Source organism: Lampetra fluviatilis, chromosome 60 (assembly GCF_964198595.1).
Source record: "Lampetra fluviatilis chromosome 60, kcLamFluv1.1, whole genome shotgun sequence".
Lineage (NCBI taxonomy): Eukaryota > Metazoa > Chordata > Hyperoartia > Petromyzontiformes > Petromyzontidae > Lampetra > Lampetra fluviatilis.
The window spans coordinates 2,691,129-2,717,549 of record NC_136334.1 but is presented as its reverse complement, the minus strand read 5'-3'; the positions used below and the strand labels follow the sequence as shown (position 1 = coordinate 2,717,549).

The 26,421-nt window shown below is 44.8% G+C and overlaps 1 protein-coding gene across 1 annotated transcript in view; it reads left to right on the top strand.

Moving 5' to 3' along the window:
* Nucleotides 1-22,670, top strand: part of LOC144951023 (polycystin-1-like protein 2) — an 82,451-nt gene extending 59,781 nt beyond the window's left edge. Inside the window, exons 21-25 of the mRNA XM_078881258.1 lie at nucleotides 2,052-2,220; nucleotides 8,672-8,869; nucleotides 9,714-9,917; nucleotides 12,187-12,471; nucleotides 22,102-22,670. Of these exons, the coding sequence (XP_078737384.1) occupies nucleotides 2,052-2,220; nucleotides 8,672-8,869; nucleotides 9,714-9,917; nucleotides 12,187-12,471; nucleotides 22,102-22,670 (1,425 nt within the window). The remainder of the gene's footprint in view (nucleotides 1-2,051; nucleotides 2,221-8,671; nucleotides 8,870-9,713; nucleotides 9,918-12,186; nucleotides 12,472-22,101) is intronic.
* The last annotated feature ends 3,751 nt before the right edge of the window (nucleotides 22,671-26,421 follow it).

The window sequence follows — 26,421 nt, the reverse complement described above, 5'->3', positions numbered from 1 at the left end:
GAGTCGAACAAGTTCTGTAGCTTTACAAAATGAATATGCTACAACTTCTGTAAAAATGAATAAATAAAATATTAAAAAATTAAATGTGTGCTTCCTGTTTTACAGAGGTAGCTATACAAAACAGACATCTTCTGTTAAAATAAGTGTTTTCAGTGCACAGTAACGTAAGCAATACAGTAACAGTACAGTCTTACAGTAATGTAAATTTACATACTACTAACAAAAAAGTGCAATCTTACAACTGTAAAGTTGCATAAACTCTTCATCATGGTTTCATTGGCATCGCGGGGTTTGCAGCTTTTCAATGATGTCGCGTAATGAGTGACGTCACTTCATAACGTTCCCATGGCAACAGGGGAAATGGCTGCGCTTGTGTGAAGTAAACGCAACATTTTTCAACTTTCTGCTAAGATATATGTGACTTTTTGCAACGAAAATGCGGGGATTATGAAATCATGCAAGCCCGCATATTTTGCGCGCGGAAATCTGCAATTTATGCGGCAAAAGTGCGGCGTATTTGAAAAAACGCGCCCCCCGCATAAATATGCGGACTTTGGCTGATTTTGCATGGAATCATGCGATCGCATAATCGCGTTTTTCTGGAGGGACTGACAAATGTGTTGCAGGTCTAAGGCGTTCTTCGCGCAGTATTGCTTTATTATTTCAGTCGTTTACTGCCGTACGCACCCTGAAAGTTGTGTGTCTGCAGCAAGCGAGTGTATGTGTACCTATGGATGCGCGCGTGTGTGTGGGGGGGGAGTGGTAGTGTAGTAGTTAGCGCGCAGCGCTACGAACCCGGCGACCCGAGTTTGATTCCTGCTCACGGCCACCACAGGTGACGATTATTTGAACCGGTCCTGGGCCTCCCCTAGGTCGACTAAGCCTCAAACAAGTAACTGGTGTGGTGTGTGAACATCGCCACTGGGGAGACAAAGGTGGCCGGTCGTGGTGAATCCAAGTCCCGGGCGAAGCCGGGTAGTGAAGCTAGTACTGTATAAATGAGTCTACTGTGAGTACGTATAAACTAAAAATGCACAATAGCGAGTGCAGAGTGGGATTACTGCAAAACTAAGCACTGCGTGATCAGCCGAGGGGAGTGAGCCTAATCTTCGCAGATAGTTTGAAATGTAAATTTTCGGCGCGCACCTCCCTGGTGTCGGCGGTCTGGCAAATACACTCGCGAATACTGGAGTCCAGCAGGTCGCGAATGGGAAATTGGTATACATTTAGTAACTCGAGAATATGCGAAACACGCAAATCCAAAACTCGCGAATAACGAGGGTTTACTGAAATTACAACTTCTAAAACGCCACTGCACAGTACTTGTTTGCTGTCGTAGAAAGAGAACAATGTTGCGGTGCGAGGAACCCTCGACGAATGGGAAGGCAATCACACGATGATGCGGTGCCAAATCTCCCCCCCCCGCCCCAGGCTCTGCAGTCCACTATATATTAAGGTCATATTGGCCAATTCATGTTTATACACGTAGAAGGAAACCACAGCGCCCAGGGAAAACCCACGACATTGAAAACTATCGCTGATCTTTTTCAGCGGTTTTCTATTTCAGCTTGACAGCATGAATCATTAGTTTTGCTCATCCATCTATCTGTAACAGGGGGTGTAGAGGGTCACAATTACTGCAGTAGCGATGGAACAATGTAAATGAAATTTTATTATAAAGCGGTCTTGACAATTAGCGACTTCACCCCTAGACAACTGGGCAAATTTATCATAGAGTTGACCAGAACTTGGCAATATATTTTAAGGGTGAAGCCTTTTTACTATGGCAAGGACTTCACATGCCATGCACACATCCGATGATGTCAATTCATGTGGCATCATCTTACGGAATTTGTGAGTCTTCCCAGGACGTAAAAAATCCCGGATTTTGTCAGTTGCCTAATCATACACCACTCAAGACGATGCATTTTTACATGTTTTTTCCTCTTCCCAGTCTTGTGAGATTTTCTTCTCCTCATATGTCCTATTTTTTGTGTGTCTCAGAGGTGAAAAACCGTAGGTTTAACCTTGTCTATCTTCTGTTGGTGCAGGTGACGGACCAGAAAGACTTGTGGAAGTGGCTGAATTCAAAAGTGCTGCCTAACCTGTACCCGGAAGTAGGACAGGCGCCAGCAAAGGCTTCTGGGATCGCTTTCCTGGCAGCTCTGGAAGGCTACCGAGTGGGGCCTCTGCGCCTCCAACAGTTCAGGAAAGCCAAAGGTGCAGCGGTTGGCAGATAGGCCACAAGCATGATGTCGCATGGCCGAGCGGTGTTATGTTTGCCATTTGTTGCAGAGGTTTGTTGTGTTAGCCCAGCGGCTGCCCTGGTTAATAATTTGGGTGTATTAACCAACAACTACCCACCATTTACTTCAGATTTGACTTGAATTATTCCTTATTATTATAAAATGAGTGGTCCGCATATGCCAACACCCTGGCCTAAATTTATCAACTTCAAACATTTCTCGCAAAATACCTGTGTCGATAAAACCCACACACTATACTCGTCTTTGAGACATAGCATCGTTGTGACAGCCTGCACTCTTTAAAAAAGGTGCACACATCAAATATACTCACGATTAGATTTTTTGATATGCATTTGTCGTTTTCACAGTGCAGATTTCCAAGCTAAGATTGTCTGCAGGATTGCCTGTATTGACTGATCCGTTATTATCTCATTAGATATTGCGCTTGAACCCAGACTTATATATGTACGTATATTGAACTTCTTTTGCGCTGTACGTAGCCAACTGTGCTCATCGTAGGTGCGGAGGAAGGACAACAAACCAAACACAAGAAGCTGTTCTATAGAAATGAGTTTTCAATTTAGATTTAAAGTAATATCTTCAGTAGCTTCCTAATAATATTGGAAGGAAGAGCGATCCAAACGGTCGCAGAAGCCCATCTGAAAACGCGTAATGCAGTGACCGTCTTTGTTCGATGGTTCGCCATAAGCCACTGTGAGGATGAACGGAGTGTGCGTGATAGTTTATGCTACTTAACGAGATCAGCAAGATATTGTGGTTCAAGTTGCGGCAAGCACTCTGTGTGTAACGTGTGCGACCTTTTGTTTTCGTTCAGTAACCGGAAGCCAATTCAGCTCAGCAAGCACCGGACGGACATGGTTGGATCTTGTAGTACCTAATTCTAGATTTGAAGCTTTCGTGACTGCAAGGATTCATATTCTTAGGTTTTTTCGGTAAAGTCACGTAGGTAAAAAATTAAAATTAATAAAAGTAAAATAAAAATTAAATAAAAATCACGACGTTTCGGAGTCAACACAAGCTTCCGTCTTCAGGTGGAACCGTCACAGCACGATAGCTGCATATCTTGTAGTACCTATGACACGTGCCAATGTTCTTGTCAGGTATCCCACAGAGTAGTCATTTGCAATAATCGAGCCTTGTCAATATTATGTTATATGCCATCGTGTTGGCTAGGTCACAACTCAATAGTGGCTGAATGTGTCGTAAATCCCTGATATGAAAATTGCAGGATCTGACCATATTTTGCACGTGGTGATTAACCGACATGTCCTGGTCGAGTATGGTGCCGAGGCTGTTTAGATGAGTAGAAAACTGAATCCTGGAGTCGGCCACTGCCACACCTTATCCTCGCACATATGTTTTGTCTGAGTCCAAGTGCCAACGAGCAGAACCTCCAATTTGCCTGGATTAAGCAGGATTTAGTTTCGTGCAAACCACAGGTGCACCACTTGTGTGCAATCTTCTAGATCACCGAGGCTCTCCATATCTAACTTTGACTTCACTGTGTTGTACAATTGTGTATCATCAGCATATTTGTAGAACTTGATGTCATACGCCGAGATGACATCGGCGATCGGAGAGACGTATGTTGAAAATAGGAAGGGCCCGGGGACGGACACCTGTGGTACGCCAACTAAGCACTGTATAGGCAATGACTGTTCATCACCCAGCTTAACGAACTGTGATCAAACACCCCAGAACCGTACCTGATACACGAAGCCTTTACCTTAGCCTCCCAATGAGTATCTCATAGTCCATGGTGTCTAAGGCAGCTGAGGGATCAAGGCTAACCATCGCTGATGGCACATCGGTCATCCATGATCTTATAGAGGTCATCAGTGATCTTTAGTAGAGCCGTCTAAGTGCTATGGAACTTCCGGTACGCCGACTGCAACAGGTTGAGTCTGCCCATCGCAGCGGCATGGGGAAGTAACTGTTTCAGAAAATGGTGCTCTATGACCTTTAAAATCATACGTAGGTTTGAGATCAGGTGATAGTTTGCGGGGTCACCATGGCTCAAGCCAACTTTTTTCAAGAGCGGTATCAGCTGCGCCATTTTGGACAGGTCTGGGGAACAGCCCTCGCTGAATGAACAATTTGCCAGGTGGACAATCAGCGGCGCAAGCACATCTGAGCAGGATTGGAGAATTGATGTATGTATGTGTGTATGTTAAATTTATGTTACACTATATGTAGCCAACCATGCCAATCGGAGTATGAATGTAGTTGAGTGGCAATTGTCTTATTTGGCAGCCGTGCGATTAACATCAACACCTCTGCCACCAATCAAACTCATGGCATACCGGAGTAATGCTTTGCCTTCAAGTTAGAAACTGCCATCTTGATAAGAACGTTGCAAGACTATGCATAGACCAGGTTGACTAGTTGATGGATGGGTGGTTGGATTGCAGCAGACCCTCACGACGCTCCACAAGTCACGAATCGACTCATTGACGCACAGAGCATAGACCATTCTGCGAGACTTAATAATGAGCCGATTGACAAATCTGCAGGTGGCTCTGTAAGAGAGTCAGACATTTTTAAAACTAGTTTTCTTCCAAAGATGATCCAGCTGCCTCTGGGTCTGCTATGCAGCAGTTGCCTCAAGTGATAGCCAGTTATTGAGCGCTTTCCCTGTTCCCTTTGTGCTTGTTCAGATGGATACGAGTTCATCAAGAACAGCAGTGATCTCATTTTCTAATTGAGCTGCAAATGAATCGACTGTCGTTGCAGGATTTAGATATGCCGATAATGACCAGATATTCTGATGGAAAGCATCGTGGTCTAGTAATTTCCAATCTCTGTATGATATCGTTGTGATGAGGTCGGCGAATAATCGATCATGCCACTTTGCATGTTATGACACTGTCATCTAAAATACCCATATCTTTATAACAATGTCGGTCACAATTACGGCATCGGCAGATGTGAAGATGTGATTCAGTATGTTTCCCGAGCAGCGTGCTGGGTTAAACTGTAACTGTTGATAATCTCGGCGAGAGCATCGTTGATTTTGCCACAAGAACCAGTCGGTCCGGGACAGTTCAGAGCACCACAGATGATGTATTGAGACCCACATGACCCACAGTCTAGCGGATCAGAAAGTTCGGAAATAATTCCGACAGCGGTGAAGACGGCGGTCAATGTATGACAGCAATCGTAAGCCTCTGCATGCTGTTCGTTATTTTCAAAAGCAGCAGCTGAATTATGTGATTGTTAATGAGTCGCTCAGGAATTTGACGCAGATGTCTTAATGGTAAATCAGTGCAATCCCACCAACATGTGGGGCTACCGTTGCTAGGCCTCCTATGACGGTGCTGATGTACAATAGCATATCCGTTAAGTGCAGCATCACACTTAATGACATCCGGTGAGTTGATAAAAACCCATGTTTTGGTAACAGCCAATATGTCGAGTCCACAATCTTTGATCAGATCGTGGATCAGTGCCGTCTTGTTGACAATGGAGTGTGCATTGACCAACCCAAAGTTGACAAGCCTTGGTCCAAGGTTGGGCCTCATACCCAACATCAGCAGTAGTATTACGATGAAGATGCTCTTCTGTGATTGTGTGGATGTAGGGCGGAAGAAGAACTGATCATATCTGCAGCACAATCATGTGCAAGGCATTGCAACTAGTGACGAGCACGGTCGGGTAGAGGTCAGCATCTCCACGGCAGGTCATAGTACAACAGGTGCGTCACTAAAATAGATTGAGCTGGAAAGTCGTTCAATCAACTCTCCCCCCATCTGCAGGTTGGATACTGGGTCGAGTCTGCTGGTGAGTCCCACCCCAGTATTGGCGACGTTTGGGTGAGATAGAATTGGTTTATCGATCTGTAATAACAGCCATAGAGGGTGCACGTGGGGATTGTCTTGCCGGTCCTGCTTTGTAGCCAATAAGGGATGAGCCAGGGAGCATGGCCTCGGCGTGATCACGGCATGTTAGCAGGGGTGATTGGCCTGGCCAATCGGGGCCTCAGCTAATGGGGAGCCGGATCAGAGGCATGGTCCCGGGATTGGCAGGGAACCATCGGGAATGGTCAACGCTGTCTATGGAGGATTGGCTGGGGGGTACCACGTGACGAATGGATTAAGAGAGAGAGAGAGTAGTCGTGAGCAGACTTGGGAACGAGAAGAGCAGGAGTCACGCGCGTACGGGGCTCTGGGTGCCACGTGCGCGGTGGGGACTTGGCGGGAAGTCTGCCCTCTCTCCGTTGTCTGTCAGCAACGGAGAGTGTGTGTGAAGTGTAATGTAACTGTGGAAGTTGAGAATAAAGAGGACTGATTCCGGAAGCCGTCTCAAGAAGGTTTATTACAGATCCATGCCAAGATAAATTCCCGGTATGGCCCTCCATTCTCCATGGAAGAGGGAAGTCATTGCTTGACCAGATGCCTACAAGAGCAGGGCCCGGCCACAAGCAGCTGGGCAGCAGTAGAAGTCGCAGCATTGCCATTGCAAGGTGTTGTTGCTGATGTTGTTGATGCTGTTGCTGCTATTCTTGTTGTAGTTGTTACTTCTGTTATTGTTGTTTCTGATGCTGTTTCTGTTCTTGTTTCTACTGTTGTTTTTGCTCCTGTTGTTGGTGCTTTTGCAGACATCCGTGATTAAACCAGGTTCCACAGTCTAGCAGTTTGACGGTCTCAGACCAATCAACAATAACTGCAAAAAAAATTCAGACAGCCGGAAATAACAAATTGTGTTTATTGTTCACATGATGTGAACGGCCAGATGGAATGAACCTCTGGAGAGTCTCACTGGCACATGCCATGCTCACTCTGCAGGGTGTTGCGCTGCATCCTTGTGCATGTCAAGATCGGCTCGGTGCCAACGTCTAGGAATGCCACCTTCTAATGCAGGGCGTTAGAAGCCACGCCTCATCTCTAGATAATGAGGCCTGCGTCGGGTGATCTCAAACGCACACATGGATATCGATCGATCCATCTCGTGACTCTGCATGTAACGCGATGACGTTATCGTCTGTGGTTCTCTTTCTCCAGCCAGGATTGCTGCCTCACACAGTCTCAATGGTTTCTCTTCGAGCTCTCCTCCCACTGCATCAATCCCCCTACTTCAATTCTCCGCCGTCCACTCCTCATGTTTTATTCACTTTCGTTGTTGTGTAGCATCGCACAGCGCGGGTTCCTGTGTGGACTCGTTCTCGTGACCACCTCACTCCCCTTGCCTTGACTTCTTGAATACAGCTGAGAAAAAAAGTATATTACAGTAATACCACTATTAACGAAGTACATGCATTCCATTACATCACTTCTCTGTGAGAAACTTCATTACCAGAGGTACATATTACATGGGAGGCATAGGGATGCGTTCCAGTACTTCAGAGAAGGGATCGGAGAACATAATTAAATTCGATCAAAAATAGGGTTAAATGTGACTGAAAACATTAAATCTGCTTAAAAAAAAGAAATCCAAATAAAAAATTCAGTAAACAAGAATACAATAAAATAACACTCACAATTTACTTCTATTGAATCTGCATTGTCATTTCCAAAGAGATGGATTTATGTTGCAGGTTCTGATCCAGAAAGGCCACGAGCACTACATGGCCGTTTGGCTTACATAATGGGGGTAATACAAAAAACACAATAACATTTTACGAACACAAGGAGCTCGAGCAATGGCTGGCAGGAGAGGGAAGACTTGCGAAGTGCACTGCTGATTGGGCCAAGTGATGGAGACTCGCAGAATAGCTCTTTAGTGATTGGCTGCTGATAATGTAAACAAATCCCACTCGGTTGTGTTTACAGGGCAAGCACATCATTGAACAGGTTACTCTTTTGAAACACTTTGCATAATTTCTTTAAATATTTTTCATCCAAATTTTAGCAAAAATATGGGGGAAAACGAGCTTTCCACGGGCGACTTCGTCATGATGGAGCTTTGTTCCCAGAGGCGTTGTTAACCGAGGTATTAATGGATTACTCTTGTTTACCCAGGAAGCCCCAGAGGCTCGTGACTTTTTCAGGAGGGTCCTGGCAAATTTTTTGCAGCATGTGGCAATGATCACCATGTATATAAAGCAATTTAGTCATTTGTGTTATTTTTCAAATTTAGGTCATGGTGCCAGCATACGATGGCCTCCTCTTGCGAATGAAGTCAGGGGATCTGTAAAGCTGGCCACACATGGTACTTTCACAGTTAATACACACAGCAGGAATAACCAGGATAGCCGCTGTTTTCAAACTGTGAACCTCTGCAACAGTGACGCATGTGCTGCCACTGGGGCCATGTTACCTCCATGTCAATGTACAGTATTTATTTGCTGTATTGCTGTCGAAGTGTGGGGCTGTTAACACAAAGCATCCATGCCCCTGAGACCTTTTGAATTGTATAAAGTACAGTGTTGCCTAATCTTCCACACCTCTCCCCTCTTTTCTCATCAGCTGTTAAGGGAAATCCCTGTCAGTTCAAGGATAGCGCCAGCAAATGCTTCGGGATGGACTATCTGCTGAACCAGGACAGCAACAACTACAGCAAAGGATGGCAAGATATTGACACCAATTCATCTTATATCCCTCAACCACAAGACAACTTCTGGAAGATCCAGGATATGCACTGGAACAGCGTGTCTGTCAAACTAGGTACAGCAAAGACAAAACACTTGCTGGGGATATAATGATGCAATGATTCATTGATTTCCCTCGCGATGCACGTATCTAGCAGTGCTTGTGAGCATCGATTATTTCCAATAAGTCCATTTGTATGGGACGCTGTCAGTGGTGAAATGGTCAGCATAAAGGACTTGTAACCCAGAAGTCACTGGTTTTAATCTCCCAGCGCAAATGCTCTCCATGCATCATTATGAATGAATACAACCACAGTCGATAGACAGGTCGTGAGGTGGAATAAAGTGTGGGTACTCCCACATCTTCCAAGATGTCTAGCCATCGAGGAAGATGAGGCCAGAAACTCTCTAAATAAGGCTGTCTAGAGGTTTCTTTGCGAGCTCTCTAGTAAAAACGTGAGCATTTAATTACATAGCTGCACATTTGCCTCTTACCTTATCATGGAGCTGTTGAGAGAATGACTCGATGATTTACAAAGACTGAAGCTTGACTAGAACTTTACAAGTCATCGACCAGACTAAATCTGGAATACCCTGCCACCAGACGTCTTAAAGGCACCCAGTGTCTCTTAATTCCGTGGTTTATGCAAAGTGGTTGCAATTTGCTTTGCTCAGTTTATGTTTTCCGCTGAGGGTGTGCCGGGTTTCATATGCCCCTGTACCATTCCCGTTCTATTATTATGTGCACTGATATATACTTTATTAAGGGTGACATTGGCATGTTTTTAAAGATTGATTGATTGACAGACTAAGACTGACTGACACAATCAATGCCCACCACATAAATGCTGGCCTCACCTCGTCGCTTGTTTGTGCCTCCTCTCCGTATCTCGCCCTGCTCCCCGGCGTCCAACCCACAGGCGAATTGAACACGTTCATCGGCAGCGGCTACATCGCCGATCTGGGACTGACATTCATGGAGGCGAGTGGCAACATGAGCTACCTCGAGCAGAACTCGTGGATGGACGCCCGCACCATGGGCCTCTATGCACAGTTCATCATCTACAACGCAAACGCCAACCTCTTCTGCCTTGTCGAGGTGCTGGTTGAATCCCTGTCGGCAGGTGAGGGGCATGATGGCTGGCGGAAAGACGTACATCGATGGGGTTCACGGGGGTTCCGTGCAGGTGGGAAGTGAGGGAGGGAGTAGCGAGCTCATGCCATGTTAAGAAATGTGTGTTGCGCCTTCCAAATGAAGAGATGAGGGGCTGCAGATTTATGATGGCGACAACTTGTTTATTTTTAAATTCTGTAAAACACAACATGTGTAGCACACTGTCCAGGCCTGAATCATCCACTTGGATGGTGCATATGTAGAGGTATTACGTAGAGGGGTGTAGCAAGCCGTTACGTTGGGGTGTCTACATCACTGTCCGTAGGTGGGGTGTCTACATCAACGTCCGCATACAGCCTCGCCTTCGGGGGGGCAGTTGGGTATATAAGGCAGTGCGCGAGAGAGCTCGAGAAGTCGTTGGAGCAGAAGAGCCAGTGAAAACTGAAGACCAGCTAGCTAGCCAGCCCTGGGACTACCCTGACTCGCTGCTCTTATAAGAGCCGAGCAGGGCAAGCCAGGGGCGACCTCAGAGCAGCGAGGTCTGTGTCCTTGTGAGGGCCAGGCTCGTGTGGCTGAGGGTCGGACCTGAGCCGAAGCTGGGCCAAGTCAGTTAGCCTCTACTAGGATGGTCTGGGTTAGAGGGGTGTAGGAGCTAACGGGGAAACGTTAGCCGAGGGACACTGCCTCGGATAGAACTGGGTGAAGGGGCCGATACCTCTTCGAGTGTTAGTCGTTACTCTGCTGTATTGGATGTAATTGTAATAAATACGTGTTGCCTCCGTCAACGTCTCCTACGCTACTTACGCCGTTACACATATATCAGGTTACGACACAAGTCACCTGCTGGCCAGAGTCAATGTTGACTGCCCGTGTAGATACACGTGTTGTTTAAACCTATGTCGAATAGGGTGTACCTTAAAAACAAACCCAACTCACACGATTGCTACAATAGCAGAGACGTGGAGGTTCCCCTTTCTATTGTGCCACATTGAAAAAGAGTAAAAATAAGAATAGGCTTCACCCTTTCTGGCAATAAAACAGGGTTGAAGATGTTTTAACACCAAATAGATGCCTATTTCAAGGCATCTAGTCTGCATTGACCACACATTCTTGTGGCAAAACATGCAACCAAACATGCTCTGTTATCTATGAGACCTTTTTTATAGTATCAAAATGCTCAACCCGGGCTATTAATATTTGATACTTGCATTGCCTTTTTACTGTTTGCCTTTTGGTGTTCTCTGGTCTAATACTGGTGAGGCAAAGCGATACAGAAGACCATCCCTAATTTTGGCCAATCATTTTCAAATACAATGCATATAGTATAAGAGCATGTTTGTTCGGCATGCTTTGCTACAAGTATGTGTGGTTAATGTAGACTTGATGCCTTGTACAAGGTATCTATTTGGTGTTTGAACATCTTAACACCTGTTTTATTGCTAGAAAGGGTAAAGTTTATTCATATTTTTTTCATACTTTTGATACTTGCAAAAAGGTCCCATAGATATAACTGCTCAACCCGAGCTATTAATACTTTGCAACTTGCATTGCCTTTGTACTTTTTCTTTTGGAATTCTCTGGGCTAACACTGGTGAGACAATGCCATAAAGAAGGCTGTCTCTGGTGTATGCCAATAAGTTTAAAATAAAATGCATATATTATCAAAGCATGTTTGTATGTTTTGCCACAAGTATGTGTGGTTAATGCAGACTTGATTCCTTGCAATAAGTGTCCATTTGGTCTTTGAACATCATAACACCTGTTTTATTGTCATGGGTATAGCCTCTTATTTTTTTACATAATTTTGATACTGGTAAAAAGTCCCATAGATATGAAGAAGAGTAATAGACAAAGTTCACGTCGCAGCGTACATCAAAAGAGACTCCATGGTTGTGTATCCCCTCATTACCCAGAGGAAACCCTAGAGGGCAGGTGAGAGCGCCCCCTATCCGCTAAATTAACCATCGTGTTCTAAAGAGAAGCCTGTAAGACCAGCGGTTCACCAACATTGATTCAAGCAAGCCTGACTGCTGATGAGACACTGTTGAAAACCAGTTCAGAGTTTGTCTTGAATCAATGCTATTTAAATTACGCACTCCCAGAAGGCCGTGCGGCCAATGGGTTGTGTACAACATACTTGGGTTAAGTTATTTTCAAATTTGCAGAACCGAATTGAATGTTATTGGTTTTCTTTGGGAGCAGTCATTTGTAACCGAGTTGAGACCATGAACTCTCTTTTAAAAGTAAATATTTATTTCTGGTGTTTCTTTCCTCTGCAGATGTGTTTCAGCCATCGTCACACCTGAAAGTTTTCCGTTTGTTTAATAACAGAACCTCGTACATCATCTTACACAACGTGGCCTATATCTTCTGCCTCATCATAAGCATGTACTTCCTCACGAGCGTCATCTTCAGCATCACGAAGGAGAAGTTCAAATACTTAAAAAACCCCATGAACGTGGCTGAGATCATGAACATCACCCTGATGATTGGAGCGGTTTCCCTCTTCTACCACCAGAGCACCATCTCAACTGAAAGCCTGGCAACCCTCACCAATAACACAGGTCAGCGGGATTACCGTGGCACGGAGTGTAGATAAAGGCACAGCCCTGCAGTTACTTACTCACCCCATGACTAATTATTGTAAACTTGCTAAATTAAAGAAGAAACTTGATTTGAAGCTTTCGTGACTGCAGGAATTGCTATTTGGTTCTTTCGGTAAAGTCACGTAGAAAGAAAATAAATTAAATAATAGAGTACGACTTTTCGATTGATAATTTTGCAATCATTGGAGATGATAATCAACCAGGCTATGCGTTAACTGTGTGTTAGCCGACTCTCTATGTCGCATTACATTACATTTCCAAAATATTTTCAAAATTTTGTTTTCTCAAACTATTTCTCTCTCTAACATTTACCAGGCTCTCATAGGGCCATTCGATCTTCTTTCCCTCGGTCACGTCGCGGTGGATTCATTGACATGCTAATTTCTCTGCTCCAGCAGCTGCTCCAGCAGACCCACCTCTTTCTCTGCCCAACCACACCCCACTCTCTCTATTTCAGGCCTTGACAAAGAGGAATTGGGTCTCTGTTGTGTCTATGTTGTATGTCTCTCTATGTGTGTCTGCTTGTGTGTCTGTCTGTGTATCTCCGTGTCTGTGTTTTGTCTCTCTCTCAAATTTAGTTCTACCTGATGACGGTTGCTTGTGTTGCAATCGAAACGTCGTATTCTGTTATTTAATTTATTTTCTTTTTACGTGACTTTACCGAAAGAACCAAATAGTAATTCAAGAAGCTTATTAACTCCAATCTATTACACCTTCAACCGTGCTGTTTGTTGCAGGCTATTTGATGTTTTGGTCCTTGGGGCCTGTACTTGGCAACTGTGATAAAAGAATGTTGCCTTCTTGTGATGTAACTGCACCATGACCGCCGTAGTGGTGATGTTTTTATTGCAACAAATTGGACGGGAACAGAACACGGCGAGAATTCGAATTCTACGTGACGAGACCATACGTAGGTGGGGAAGTTGGACTCGCTGCCCCAACCAAGTGGGGACCACGAGAAGGGGGGTGAATATTTATATTGAGGGGAGAAGGAGGGAGGGGAACGGTAACTAAAATACTGAGGGAAGATCAATGGCAGAGGGGGAGGGGAAGAGGGAAGTACAGGAAAACTCTATAAATGAAATAATATACACGCAGCATATGGGATAATGCATTAACCTCTCACGGCTCATAGATCCGCTCCCGCTTATTTACATCTGAGGGGCACTGCCTCTCTTTCCGCCCGTCCCTATCTCCTGACCTCTTTGCCCGCTCCCCTCATTTTAGACTGCGTAGGATGGGCGACCAACTGGTCTCAAACTCTCATTTCATACCTTTAGGTTTGTGGTTTAGTCCTCAACACCCGCTTGAACTAAAAGAGTGTTCTGCGACTGTTACCACAAGGGGGATGCGTGATATTTCTAGTTAACCAGTATGGTCTTCCTGGCTGTAATATTAAAGGTTTGAAGTAGAGTATGTTGGTGTTTCGGAAGGGCTTCCGGTTTCACGCCCCACAAAGTCGTTTCAACTGAAGGGGTAAGATTAGTGCCACAGATGCCATACAAAAAGTCTATGATCTCCTGGTCGAGTATTGCAACGTCTGAGCATAACCACAAGGCGTGAAGGTAAGACTGAACCGTACCCAGGGAACACCTGGGACAATCTGGGGAGACTTCCATGATTTTTTTCATTTGTCATAAGTGCCGTGTATAAATTTGAACTGAATGAGCCTCAGTGGCAGTGATCTTGGGCCATATTGTGGCTCGCCAGATTTGTGTCCAGTTCTGTGAGGGGACCTCATAGGACAGACACCGGTTCCAGAGATTATTTGTCACTGCCTAACAGGTGGTAGGCCTCGGCACTCCTAGCCAGTCTATGATTGGCTAAAGTGCTTCGCTTAGGTTCTTACCCGGGGCTTTCATAATGACATCTCTATTTTGCAGGTAGATGAAAAAACGAGGGCGAGAGATACAATAAACCATCGATTTTCTGGAAGCTTAGGGGGGAAATGGGTGCCAGATTTTCAAAAACGCTGGATAATCACCTAACTTTTAAAAAATAGCTTATTTTTTGCACATTCTTGTATAACATGTTTTTATGTGTTTGTATATATGTTTTTTGTGTTAAAAATTAGTTTACTATCAGAAATTGGCATAAATAAACATACATATCAACAAATATAATTATCCTACTGTAAAAAAAGTTACCGTATTTATTGTTCTCTACTTACTTGATAGAGGGTGTAAAATTCTACATTGCTCGTGAACGCAATTGAACAGATTGCTTTTAAGGTGTATCTAACATCTTGTTTTAGCCATGTGTTTGACGATTGCCGGACTGATGTAGCCTTTGACCGGTGCTCCGGCGAATACCAAATTATACACACACTTTTAATTTATTTTTTATTAATAATTATTAGTCATGACAAATGTATATACGTGCATTATTTAAATTGTTCTAGTTTTATGTAGTACACAATGTACGGTATATAATATTTGACACTCAAATCAAGCATAGCTAAATAAAATTAGCACGCACATGGTGCTAATTGCCGGACTGGTACACATCCTTTGGAGAAGTTTTTTGGCAATAGCTGGAATATATGCTGTTTTCGCCGGATCTGCCCAGGACCGCCAGATAATGTTGGAAGCCGGATAATTGCACGCCAGATAATCAGTGATCTACATGATTATATTTAGCCTGCACCTGATTAAAATACAGCACCCCACCATCTTTGTTCAAAAGATCCCCAACCATTTCCAAGCCAGACTCCTTTCAGCTAATCCACATTATTTCTTTCCCCCCTACTTTCAAAGTCGAGTTACTCCATAGCGTCAATCTTCTGTGTAGAGGACCAGGAAGGGAATACTCCTGTCCTTGCAAATCTCCAGCGTCGAGAAACCCTTGCCGAGGCAAGGGCAAACCCAACAAGGGAGCATTGAATTTCGATTTAAAGCTTTCGTGACTGCAGGGATTTATATTCTTGGTTCTTTTGGTGAAGTCATGTAGAAGGGAAATGATAAAATAATAAAAGTAAAACATAATAAAATTCTCACGACGTTTTGGCCACAACGCAAGCAGCCGTCCTCAGGTGAAGAACAGAGCTGTCAGAAAGACAGCGTCCTAATGAACACTGCTAAGCCTGGCAGCGTATTTTAAGCTGGGTGGGAGGAGCAGAGAGCCTTGAAAAAGGAGTTTACATATCAATAGAGGAATTTAGGATGTTGATGACATGCAGATATGGGGTTAGTCACTCCTTGCGGAATTTGTAGGCGGTGGGGGGTCTCGAAGTCATATTATGCTAGTGTATTATGTAGGATTAGCAGTAATAAAGGAAGGGACATTTTTTTTTTATTTTAAAGAACTGCAAATACCCTACTACCATACAATAAACCGATGTGAAAAAAATACATTTAAATTACATCAATATAATCATTGTACTCAATATACTCTCCATGCCACCAGCGCATGGGCAGGGGGGGAGGGGGACATTTTCCGGAAAAGCAATGCCAGTGATGAGGAGATCGTAACGCTGAGATATTTGATGTGGGATGGAGAACACTGAAAGGGCAACAAGCCCTCTGGGGGTTTGGAGGATACCAGTGATAGTGGCATTCGTTCTGACTTCATTACATTTTATTTATATCACGAAGTTTCCCCATACTCCCTCATCAGGGTCAGAATAACTGGGATTGAACGTAATAAGAACATTTCATAAAGATTGATTTTTTTTCTGCCATGCCAATACTTCCTCACGAGATACACTAGCTTTTAATACTTTCAGCAAATGGTGCCATGGTCAGGGTAAAAAGCAATGGTTAAAGAGGGCACCCCTGCCTTGTGCCTCTACCCAGTGCAAATATGTGGGAGGTTAGGCAATTCATGACCGCCGAGGCTGTAGGGTCCGCATATAGGAGTCTGCACATGTCGACGAATTTGGAGGAAAAACCAAATTTATCCAACACCTCCCTATTCAGGGTAAGGGCGTACGCAGCGAGGTTGTCCCTCATGGCTATCTCCACCACATGAACTAAAGTCCTGAAATTGTCTGTGGAATTTTTTGTTTTTAACAAACCCTGTCTGGGCTTTGCCATTGATCATTGGGAGGACTTTGTCCAATCTGATTGCAAGGATCTTCGCAAGCATTTTGTAGTCCGCATTCACAAATGGGCTTATAGCTACCTAGTGCATCCTCCAGGGTACTTGGCTTGTGAAGGACCGACATCCTAGCCTTGTTCATGTATTGGGTGAGACAGCCTGACTTCAAGGCTGCATTCAACGTTGTCCTTAACTGGGAGGTAAGGTGGACCCCCGCATTCCTATAGAGCTCCATCGGTATCCCTTAAGGGGCAGCTGCCTTCCCTAATGGGGATGAGGCCAAGGTTATCCAGAAATTTCTGAGGGGCAATGGGCCTGCCCAGCTCTGTGCTTTGGTCTGTACCCAAATTAGGGAGGACGGAGATTTAGAGGTGTTTAAGGATTCATAATAATATTTAAAATGTGCATTGACGTCCCTGGTTGTCGTTGCTGGGGGGTCCTTACTGCTTTGGATAGATGCAATGAAGGAACAATGCCGGCAGCAATCTAACAGTGGCAGTGAAAGGATCGTGGAAGGGCAGCCTGGCTCTCCTGAATAACAGGCGAGCTTCATCATTTAATAGCCTTTCAAGTTCCATTTTCGTACGATCTATTTATTTTAAAGTCCCTGGGGATTGCAAGGATTGAAACTGCTCATGAAGGCCAGCTTCTGCTGCCTTTCCTGGATCTTTTAAAATCCTTTATATTAAGTTCGCTTGCTTGCTTGCGTGCTTGCTTGCTTACGACCGTGCAAATCTTTCGGTCGTTTTTTAACCCACTTCCCGTGATCCAATCGAGCTGACATTTTCCACAGACTCGTTGTGCGAGACACAACGAGTCTGTGGAATTAATGTTCATGAAATTTTTTAAATTTTTTTTACACTTTTTAGGCCAAAAAAATGATTTTACATATATTCAAATAGAACTCATTCATGGCTTTGGCTGAACGTCACAGTATAAGAGCCCAGAGCGTAACCCCTCCACAGGCCGTGGCGGAGTAGCGCAGTTGGTAGCACCCTTGCTTCCCATGCCAAAGGTCGCGGGATCGATCCCCGCGTCCTCCACAGGCGAATATATTTTTAAATCCTTTATATTAAGTTCGCTTGCTTGCTTAGGACCGTGCAAATCTTTCGCTCGTTTTTTAACCCACTTCCCGTGATCCAATCGAGCTGACATTTTCCACACAGACTCGTTGTGTGTGACAATTAATTTTCGTGAAAAATAATTTCCAAAATTTTACACTGTTTAGGGAAAACAAATTAAATATTTAATTACCAATTGCTTAATACTGGCAGACAATCATCTGACCCATAGGTGGCAGCCATCTCAAGCCAGAGGACGAGAGGACTCTAGCCGCCACGCATATAAAGGATTTAGAGTGAAAAACTTTGTTGTTACGGGTTTACTTGTTAATTCTGTGAGCACCCTTCATCAGCGAGCCCCTGACATGCTTTGAGGGTGTCCCACATTATCTGGGGGGAGGGGTCCAAGGCAGAGTAGATATGGATACATTCTTCAATCTCTTTCTTCATTTCCTCAATTGTGTGTTCCTCATCCAGAAGCTGCCTGTCTAGGGACCAGACATTTATTGCTGCCTCGTCAGGGTCTAAGATGAGTTGGATCACTATCTGGGGCATGGTCGAACAGCTGCATGTTCCGGAACCGCGCTATGGAGGAGTATTCACCAGGGGAAGTCCGGCGACTGGTCTGGAAGCTCTGGAGATGCCGGATAGATGTAAAAAAAGGAGGGTGGCGCGAAAGAAGGGGACGGGTAGTCGATGACTGTCGGATAAGGGGAGACCACGTCCCAGGATGGGTGCGCCAATAGGAGGACCAGGCCCTCTCTGGAGCAGGTGCTGTCATGTAGAGGGGAGAGGGGGGGAGAACCAAAAGTGAGAGAAGGCACGGAAGTGGGTAAAAGGTAAAGTTGAGGGTGGTGGGAGGGTTGAGAGGCAGGGGGAGAGCGCAACCCCCTGCCACCCCACCACCCACCCCAGACTATGGCCAGGACGCCACACCAGCCTCCACCGTGCACTGGCAAACCCGGACAATGCTGGTGTAAATCTTGACTTAAAGCTTTCGTGACTGCAGGAATTGATATTCTTTGGGTCTTTCGGTAAAGTCACATAGAACAAAAAAATTAACAAAACACTACGAAGCTTCGATCACAACACAAGCAATCGTCATCAGGAGGAAAAAAGGAGGGGGAAAGCTGCTGAGGCAGGCTGTTTTATATGTTTGAAATGGGTGTAGCCCAAGGGTCGTAAACGAAGTGGGTGGGCTAGTGATGTTAAAGTGATAAATTTGCATGTTAATGTAAGATTGGAGGGCGACTTCCACGCCGAGGGCGCGGAGGTGGCTATTGCAATGTGAGAGATTAGCATGTTAATGTAAGATCGCAGAGCCGCTGCCACATCGAGGACGTGAGCAATGGTGGCTGTATTAGTGTATATATATCGAAATGTGATGTAATGCAACGCAGAGTTGGTCAGCATTACATTACATTTCGATATTTTACTAGGTTATTTAATTTTAGTGTGTCTTTCTCCTGATTTTCAAGCTTGCGTGCCGTGCCGCGTCGTCATGTTACTTGCAGCATCAAGTTGTCGTACCCTCATTGATATGCTAATTTTTTCTCTGCCCCCTCCCTCTCTCCGCCCCCGCCCCCCTCTCTATATATAAGGCCCCGTCACAGAAACGACCTCTCTCTTTGTGCCGATATGTGTTCTCTCTCTGTGTGTCCTTGTGAAGTCTGTCTGCTTGTATGTCTGTCTATAGTTTTTCTAGTTAGATTTTTGTTGCTATTTCTTTTATGCCTGATGATGATTGCTTGTGTTGCAATCGAAACGTCGTAATATGCTATTATTTAATTTATTATTTTATCTTTAGACGTGACTTAACCGAAAGAACCAAAGAATAATTCCTGCAGTCACGAAAGCTCCAAAATTAAGATTGAACCACTTCTACGGGGACGTTTTAAGCTTACCTTTTTTCTCTCTCTCTGGCTATTTGTTCTCTCTGCCTGTGTCCTCTCTTTGGAATTTTCACACTTAAATTCTAACTTAGCAATCTTTGAAATACGTAATCAACCGAGCTATGCGTTAATTGTGTGTTGACCGACTCTCTGTGTTGCATTACATTACATTTCGATATTTTACTAGGTTATTTAATTTTAGTGTGTCTTTCTCCTGATTTTCAAGCTTGCGTGCCGTGCCGCGTCGTCATCTTACTTGCAGCATCACGTTGTCGTCCACTCATTGATATGCTAACTTTTTTCTCTGACCCTCCCTCTCTCCGCCCCCGCCCCCCTCTCTATATTTAAGGCCCCATCACAGAAACGACCTCTCTCTTTGTACCGATATGTGTTCTCTCTCTGTGTGACCTTGTGATGTCTGTCTGCTTGTATGTCTGTCTATAGTTTTTCTAGTTGGATTTTTGTTGCTATTTCGTTTATGCCTGATGATGATTGCTTGTGTTGCAATCGAAACGTCGTAATATGCTATTATTTATTTTTTTATTTTATCTTTAGACGTGACTTAACCGAAAGAACCAAATAATAATTCCTGCAGTCACGAAAGCTCCAAAATAAGATTGAACCACTTCTACGGGGAAGTTTTAAGCTTGCATTTTTTCTCTATCTCTGGCTATTTGTTCGATTTGCCTGTGTCCTCTCTTTGGAATTTTCACACTTAAATTCTAACTTAGCAATCTTTGAAATACGTAATCAACCGGGCTATGCGTTAATTGTGTGTTGACCGACTCTCTGTGTTGCATTACATTACATTTCGATATTTTACTAGGTTATTTAATTTTTGTGTGTCTTTCTCCTGATTTTCAAGCTTGCGTGCCGTGCCGCGTCGTCATCTTACTTGCAGCATCACGTTGTCGTACACTCATTGATATGCTAATTTTTTCTCTGCCCCCTCCCTCTCTCCGCCCCCGCCCCCTCTTTATATTTAAGGCCCCGTCACAGGAACGACCTCTCTCTTTGTGCCGATATGTGTTCTCTCTCTGTGTGTCCTTGTGATGTCTGTCTGCTTGTATGTCTGTCTATAGTTTTTCTAGTTAGATTTTTGTTGCTATTTCTTTTATGACTGATGATGATTGCTTGTGTTGCAATCGAAACGTCGTATTATGCTATTATTTAATTTATTATTTTATCTTTAGACGTGACATAACCGAAAGAACCAAAGAATAATTCCTGCAGTCACGAAAGCTCCAAAATAAGATTGAACCACTTCTACGGGGAAGTTTTAAGCTTACCTTTTTTCTCTCTCTCTGGCTATTTGTTCCATTTGCCTGCGTCCTCTCTTTGGAATTTTCACACTTAAATTCTAACTTAGCAATCTTTGCCTGCGTCCTCTCTTTGGAATTTTCACACTTAAATTCTAACTTAGCAATCTTTGAAATACGTAATCAACCGGGCTATGCGTTAATTGTGTGTTGACCGACTCTCTGTGTTGCATTACATTACATTTCGATATTTTACTAGGTTAGTTAATTTTTGTGTGTCTTTCTCCTGATTTTCAAGCTTGCGTGCCGTGCCGCGTCGTCATCTTACTTGCAGCATCACGTTGTCGTACACTCATTGATATGCTATGTTTTTCTCTGCCCCCTCCCTCTCTCTGCCCCCGCCCCCCTCTCTATATTTAAGGCCCCGTCACAGAAACGACCTATCTCTTTGTGCCGATATGTATTCTCTCTCTGTGTGTCCTTGTGATGTCTGTCTGCTTGTATCTATGTCTATAGTTTTTCTAGTTAGATTTTTGTTGCTATTTCTTTTATGCCTGATGATGATTGCTTGTGTTGCAATCGAAACGTCATAATATGCTATTATTTAATTTATTATATTATCTTTAGACGTGACTTAACCGAAAGAACCAAAGAATTAACTGGGTTCTCAAGCGTAGTGTGTTTGCCTCAATTACACCTTCAATGGTGATATTTGTTGCTGGCCACGTGGAATTTTGGCTATTTAAATATATCTAAAAAAAACATTGTCGGTGGTGTTGGTGTTGTATTCACTGTCATCATTACCATTATCATCAGTGTCTTCATCAGGGCCATCGTAATGTCAGAATGATCACCGACATTATTGTTATTATCAATGTTAGTGTCTTCATCACTTTTATCATCATCACTGCCACTGCCAACACCTTTAGCACCAATTCCATTGTTGGTGCTGTTGTCAGTCATCACTGCCACTGTTTGTTGCTGGCTACTGGGCGTTTTGTGAGCCTGCTCAGCATCCATTAGTAAAGAAGACAAAAACACTTAGGGCTTAATTCCTCACTCGGTGTGTTCCGGAACACTGCTACGCTGGCTTTGAGTAAGGAGGCACTACCACTAGAGGTATTCCAATCTGTAATAACGCTATAGTATTTAACCTATAGTATTACCCTATATTCCCATAAACCTCTAATTCTGCAGTATCGTGAGGATAAATTAGGAACAGATGTATGTGGCATGCTGAAATAATTCTCAGAACAGCGTTCCAAACTTTTCCAGCTAATATTACGCACTGGTGGCATTGGTGCATTCCCTTTCTAACCTCACCATCTCATTCCACAGCCGTCTTCACCGACCTGTCATGGCCCGCATCGCTTGACAGGCTGTCCACGCAGTTCCTGGGCCTGCTCGTTTTCCTGGCGACGCTGCGGATCCTCCCGTTGTTCCACTACAACACTACCATGAGCGAGGCAGTCACGTCAGTGGTCCACTGTGCCCACAAGCTCTGCAGCTTCTCCCTTGTTTTCTTCGTGCTACTTGTCAGCTACAGCCTCATCTTCTGGAATGTGCTGGGCACACGGGTGGGCGCCTACAGGTCGTTCGGGAGGAGCGTGGGCTCGCTATTCGCTGCTCTGCTCGGCGCCCCGGTTTTCGCTGACCTCTACGCGGCCGGCGGGTACATGGCCGCCCTCCTCTACTTCAGCTTCATGTTCTTGTTCGCCGTGCTGCTGCTCAACATGCTGGTGGTTGTCATCGATGAGGTGTACACGCGCTTCAGGTGTGGGGGGGCGGAGGTATCACGCTGCAAATCGTTCTCGGTCTTCTTGAGGAAGGCCCTGCGGCCCATTACCGTGACTTACAATCAAGCCGGCTCCAAGCTCAGGCATGTGTTTGGACAGAGCAAAAAATAGTGGGGGGGGGGGAGTGAGTGTAATTGAGAAGTTCCACACAATATTTATCTGGGTACTCTGGTTTCCTCCTATAGAAACACACTCATAATTGGCTGAACCATCTTAATATATTAAAGGCAACAGAGCTTCGGTAGTTGTTGGTAATTCCAGCTCACCGCTTGGCTGCGTCCTTGCCGCTCGTCCGTTGTTCCCCAAGGCGCCTCTGAGTCGTCCTCTCTTCGAGAGCAAGTGGACACAGTGCGGCAGCAGCGCAGCCGCACTGTGGATACCGAATTACTAGGGGGGAGACTCCTAGCATTTGTGGGGAGTGTGCAACAAACTACAAATAATTCCATAATACATAATTACTAAAACAATCCGATCATTTAATGTAATTACCACCAAGCATATTTAATGAATACTTCGTTTGTTTGTCAAGCCACTTGTCCTGGTGAGGGTCGCGGCAGCAGAATATTGGTAGGGCGGTCCACATCTCCCTTTCTCTGGTGACAGACTCTAGCTCTTCCTGGGGAATTCACAGGCGTTCCCAGGCCAGCCGAGCGACATAGTCCCACTGGCATATCCTGGGCCGGCCCCGGGGCCTTCGCCCAGTGGGACGTGCCCGGTAGAGTTCCATGGGGAGTCTATCGGGGGGCATCTTTACAAGGTGCCTGAACTACATCAACTGGCTCCTCTTGATCCAGAGGAGGAGCAGCTCGACTCTGAGGCTCTCCCGGATTACCGAGCTCCTCGCCCGACCACGGAGAGTGAGCCCGGCAACCCTGTGAAGAAAGCTCATTTCGGCCCCTTGTACCCGTGATCTCATCTTTTTGCTCATTACCCAAAGCTCATAACCGTAGATGAGGGTGGAAATCTAGATAGACCTGTAAACCAAGCGCTTTGTTCGAGAATACAGCTACCGCTTCAATACCACGGAACGATAGTGCCTGGAACACTGCGGATGCCGTACCGATCCGTCGGCCGATATCCCGCTCCCACTCACCATCACTTGCGAAAGAGACCCTGAGGTACTTAAACTCTTCCACTAAAGGCAGCTGTTCCCGCCTCGCCTGGAGAGAGCAATCCACCATCGCCCTGGGGTAAACTATGACCTCAGATATGGAGGTGCTGATCCTCATCCCAGCCGTTTCACACTCGGCATCAAGCTGTTCAAGTGCATGCTCGAGATTGTTGAGGCAAAGAGGACAACGTAATTTGCAAAAGCAGCGATGCCACCTCTATGCCCCCATACTGGATAATCTCCATACCTCGGCTGCGCCTTGATATCCTGTCCATGAAAATCACAAACATGAGTGGAGACAAGACGCACCCTTGGCGGACTCCAACACCCACAGTGAATTAATTTTATTTAACACCAGTAATACAGATACAGCTCTCACTCCGAGAATAGAGGAACCGGATAGTGCACAAAAGCAGCACCGGTACATCATATTCTCCCACAAGACATATGCTTTCTCCAAGTCTCCAAAACAGAGGTAGGCTGGAGAAGCACACTCCCATGACCCCTCAAATATCTGTGAGAGGGAAAATAGCTGGTCCATTGTTCCACGACCATGACAACATTCACATTGTTGCTCCTGAATCTGAGGCACGACCACCAGATAAGCATGGCATGTTTATTAAAAGCAAAAGAATTCCCCTTCACTTGAAAACAACATCAAATATTCATATAATTTATGTGGCTGCGACAAATGTAGTGTTGCCTCATGAGGATATTGAGAGATTCACGCCGATTTATTTAATCAGCCACAAGAGCTTCTCTGAAATTCAACAGTACTTTACAAGGACCCTGCTTTGGGTATTGAACTCAAATGTATGCCTCACTATCGTTTTCTGCCTCCTGTTGTATATGTCGGGTCTTGAAAAATTTATAAAAAGAATTCAAATAAAATGAAAATTGGAAACATGTGTAATTATCCGAAATTATGCTAGGTTATGTAATTGTGCGCAAAATATATGCTTATTAGGGTGGTGTAATCGTATTAGTTATTCAAATGTATGCGATTATGCTAATGTATGCAGTTATGATCACTTGGCTTAGCTTCGTTGTCTATGGCCGTATTATCAATCGGGATAATACAATTATTCTCGCTTTAACATTTACTGATTATGTCTTAGTGTGTTTATGTCAGGTCTCCAAATTCAAATCTACAGGATACAGTTCTTATAATTAAGATTATTATGCATCAACTTAGGAAGGCACCACTCAGATACTTCTGTGTTAAGCAACTTTAATTTCAAAACAAAAACACAACACTCTAATATGCGAACTCTTATGCTTGGAATTGTCAACACAGTACTCCTGGAGATGTTCTGCTCATTGATCCCTACATTTAACCCTCAATGATTACGTTGTTAAACTGGGTAGCAGAACAGTCGAATAATTCCTCAGAGTAACGTCCTTAAAAATGCATGCTACGATATTCATACGAACGGCAATAAAGAACCATATCCCGAAGGCAAAAGTATATGTCAATGAATCCATCGGTGATATTATACATTAAACGAAATTTCTTGGAACAATGGTGTGCGGAAGTGTGCCTGCTTCAGCAGATGCTTATCAATTGGCTAAGGCTTCAATAAATTCGCTGGCAAGATTCGGTGATCAAAAGAAAGATTTTAACACAATATTCTCCCTGTGAGCATGTAGATTCGTAACGTAGGTTTCAAATGTTTAGTTTGCATCAATTAATTCATTGGTAATATTTATGCAATTAAAAAGAAAAATAACCACTTCTTCTTCCTAGCGTTGTTCCCGCTGTGGCGCAGGGTCCGCTTTTCGGCATTGTCTTCTCTATTTGGCTCGGTCCAGGGCATCTTCAGGGGATGCGTTGACCGTCTTCATGTCTTCCTTTATTCGGTCCATCCATCGCTTCTTCGGACGTCCGCGTGGACGGCGGCCCTCTGGCTCAATACGCACAGCAGTCTTTGCCACTGATGACTCTTCACTTCGCATCACATGGCCGTACCACCGAAGCCTTGCCTCAAGCATCTTGTCCGCAATGGGGGCCACACCAAGTCGCTTCCGAATGTCTTCGTTCCTGACACGATCCCATCAAGTGAGCCCGAGGCTCCATCTGAGCATCCTCATCTCCATGGTGTGGAGAGCTTGTTCGTGTACAGTTGTGGCTGGCCAGCACTCGGATCCATAGAGAAAAATAACCACTAAATACTTATAAACGACCGTATCCACGTAACTCAATGGGCAGCAATGTTCTTCGTTATCAGCTAATAGTTGACGCATTCTTATCATTAGTCTTCTTGTTATTAGTCCGGGTATGTGTTTCATGTGTTTGTGGTGGTTTGTTTCCTTGATCCTTATTATTAGTCCGGGTAGGTTTATGTGTGTGTGGTTTGGTCTCCTTGATCAATTCTTCGCGTCAGGCAGACGCCGGGCGATGCGTTGGTAGTGTGTGAGTGTGGGCGTGTCATACGAACAGCTTCCTCGCTCGTTCTCTTTGAGGCAGAAGCTGGAGCTGCTGAAGGCGCTCGTAGCACTCGCCGCTTGTCCGCTGGCAGCTGATACCCTTGCTCGGTGGCGCTCGGTGGCGCTGCTGCGTACTCTCTCTCCTGCTCCGTGCTCTCTCTGGCGGTGCACGATTGCGCGTGCAGCTGCCGGGTGGGAGCTGGCACTCAGTGTAGAGTGACTTTGAGCGATACTTCTTCTGTCAGCGCTGAACTCGTACTGGGTGACCCGTCGCTACTCAACAAGCCTCGCCATCCTTGGTTGATTGCAGAGCCCTTCTGTGTT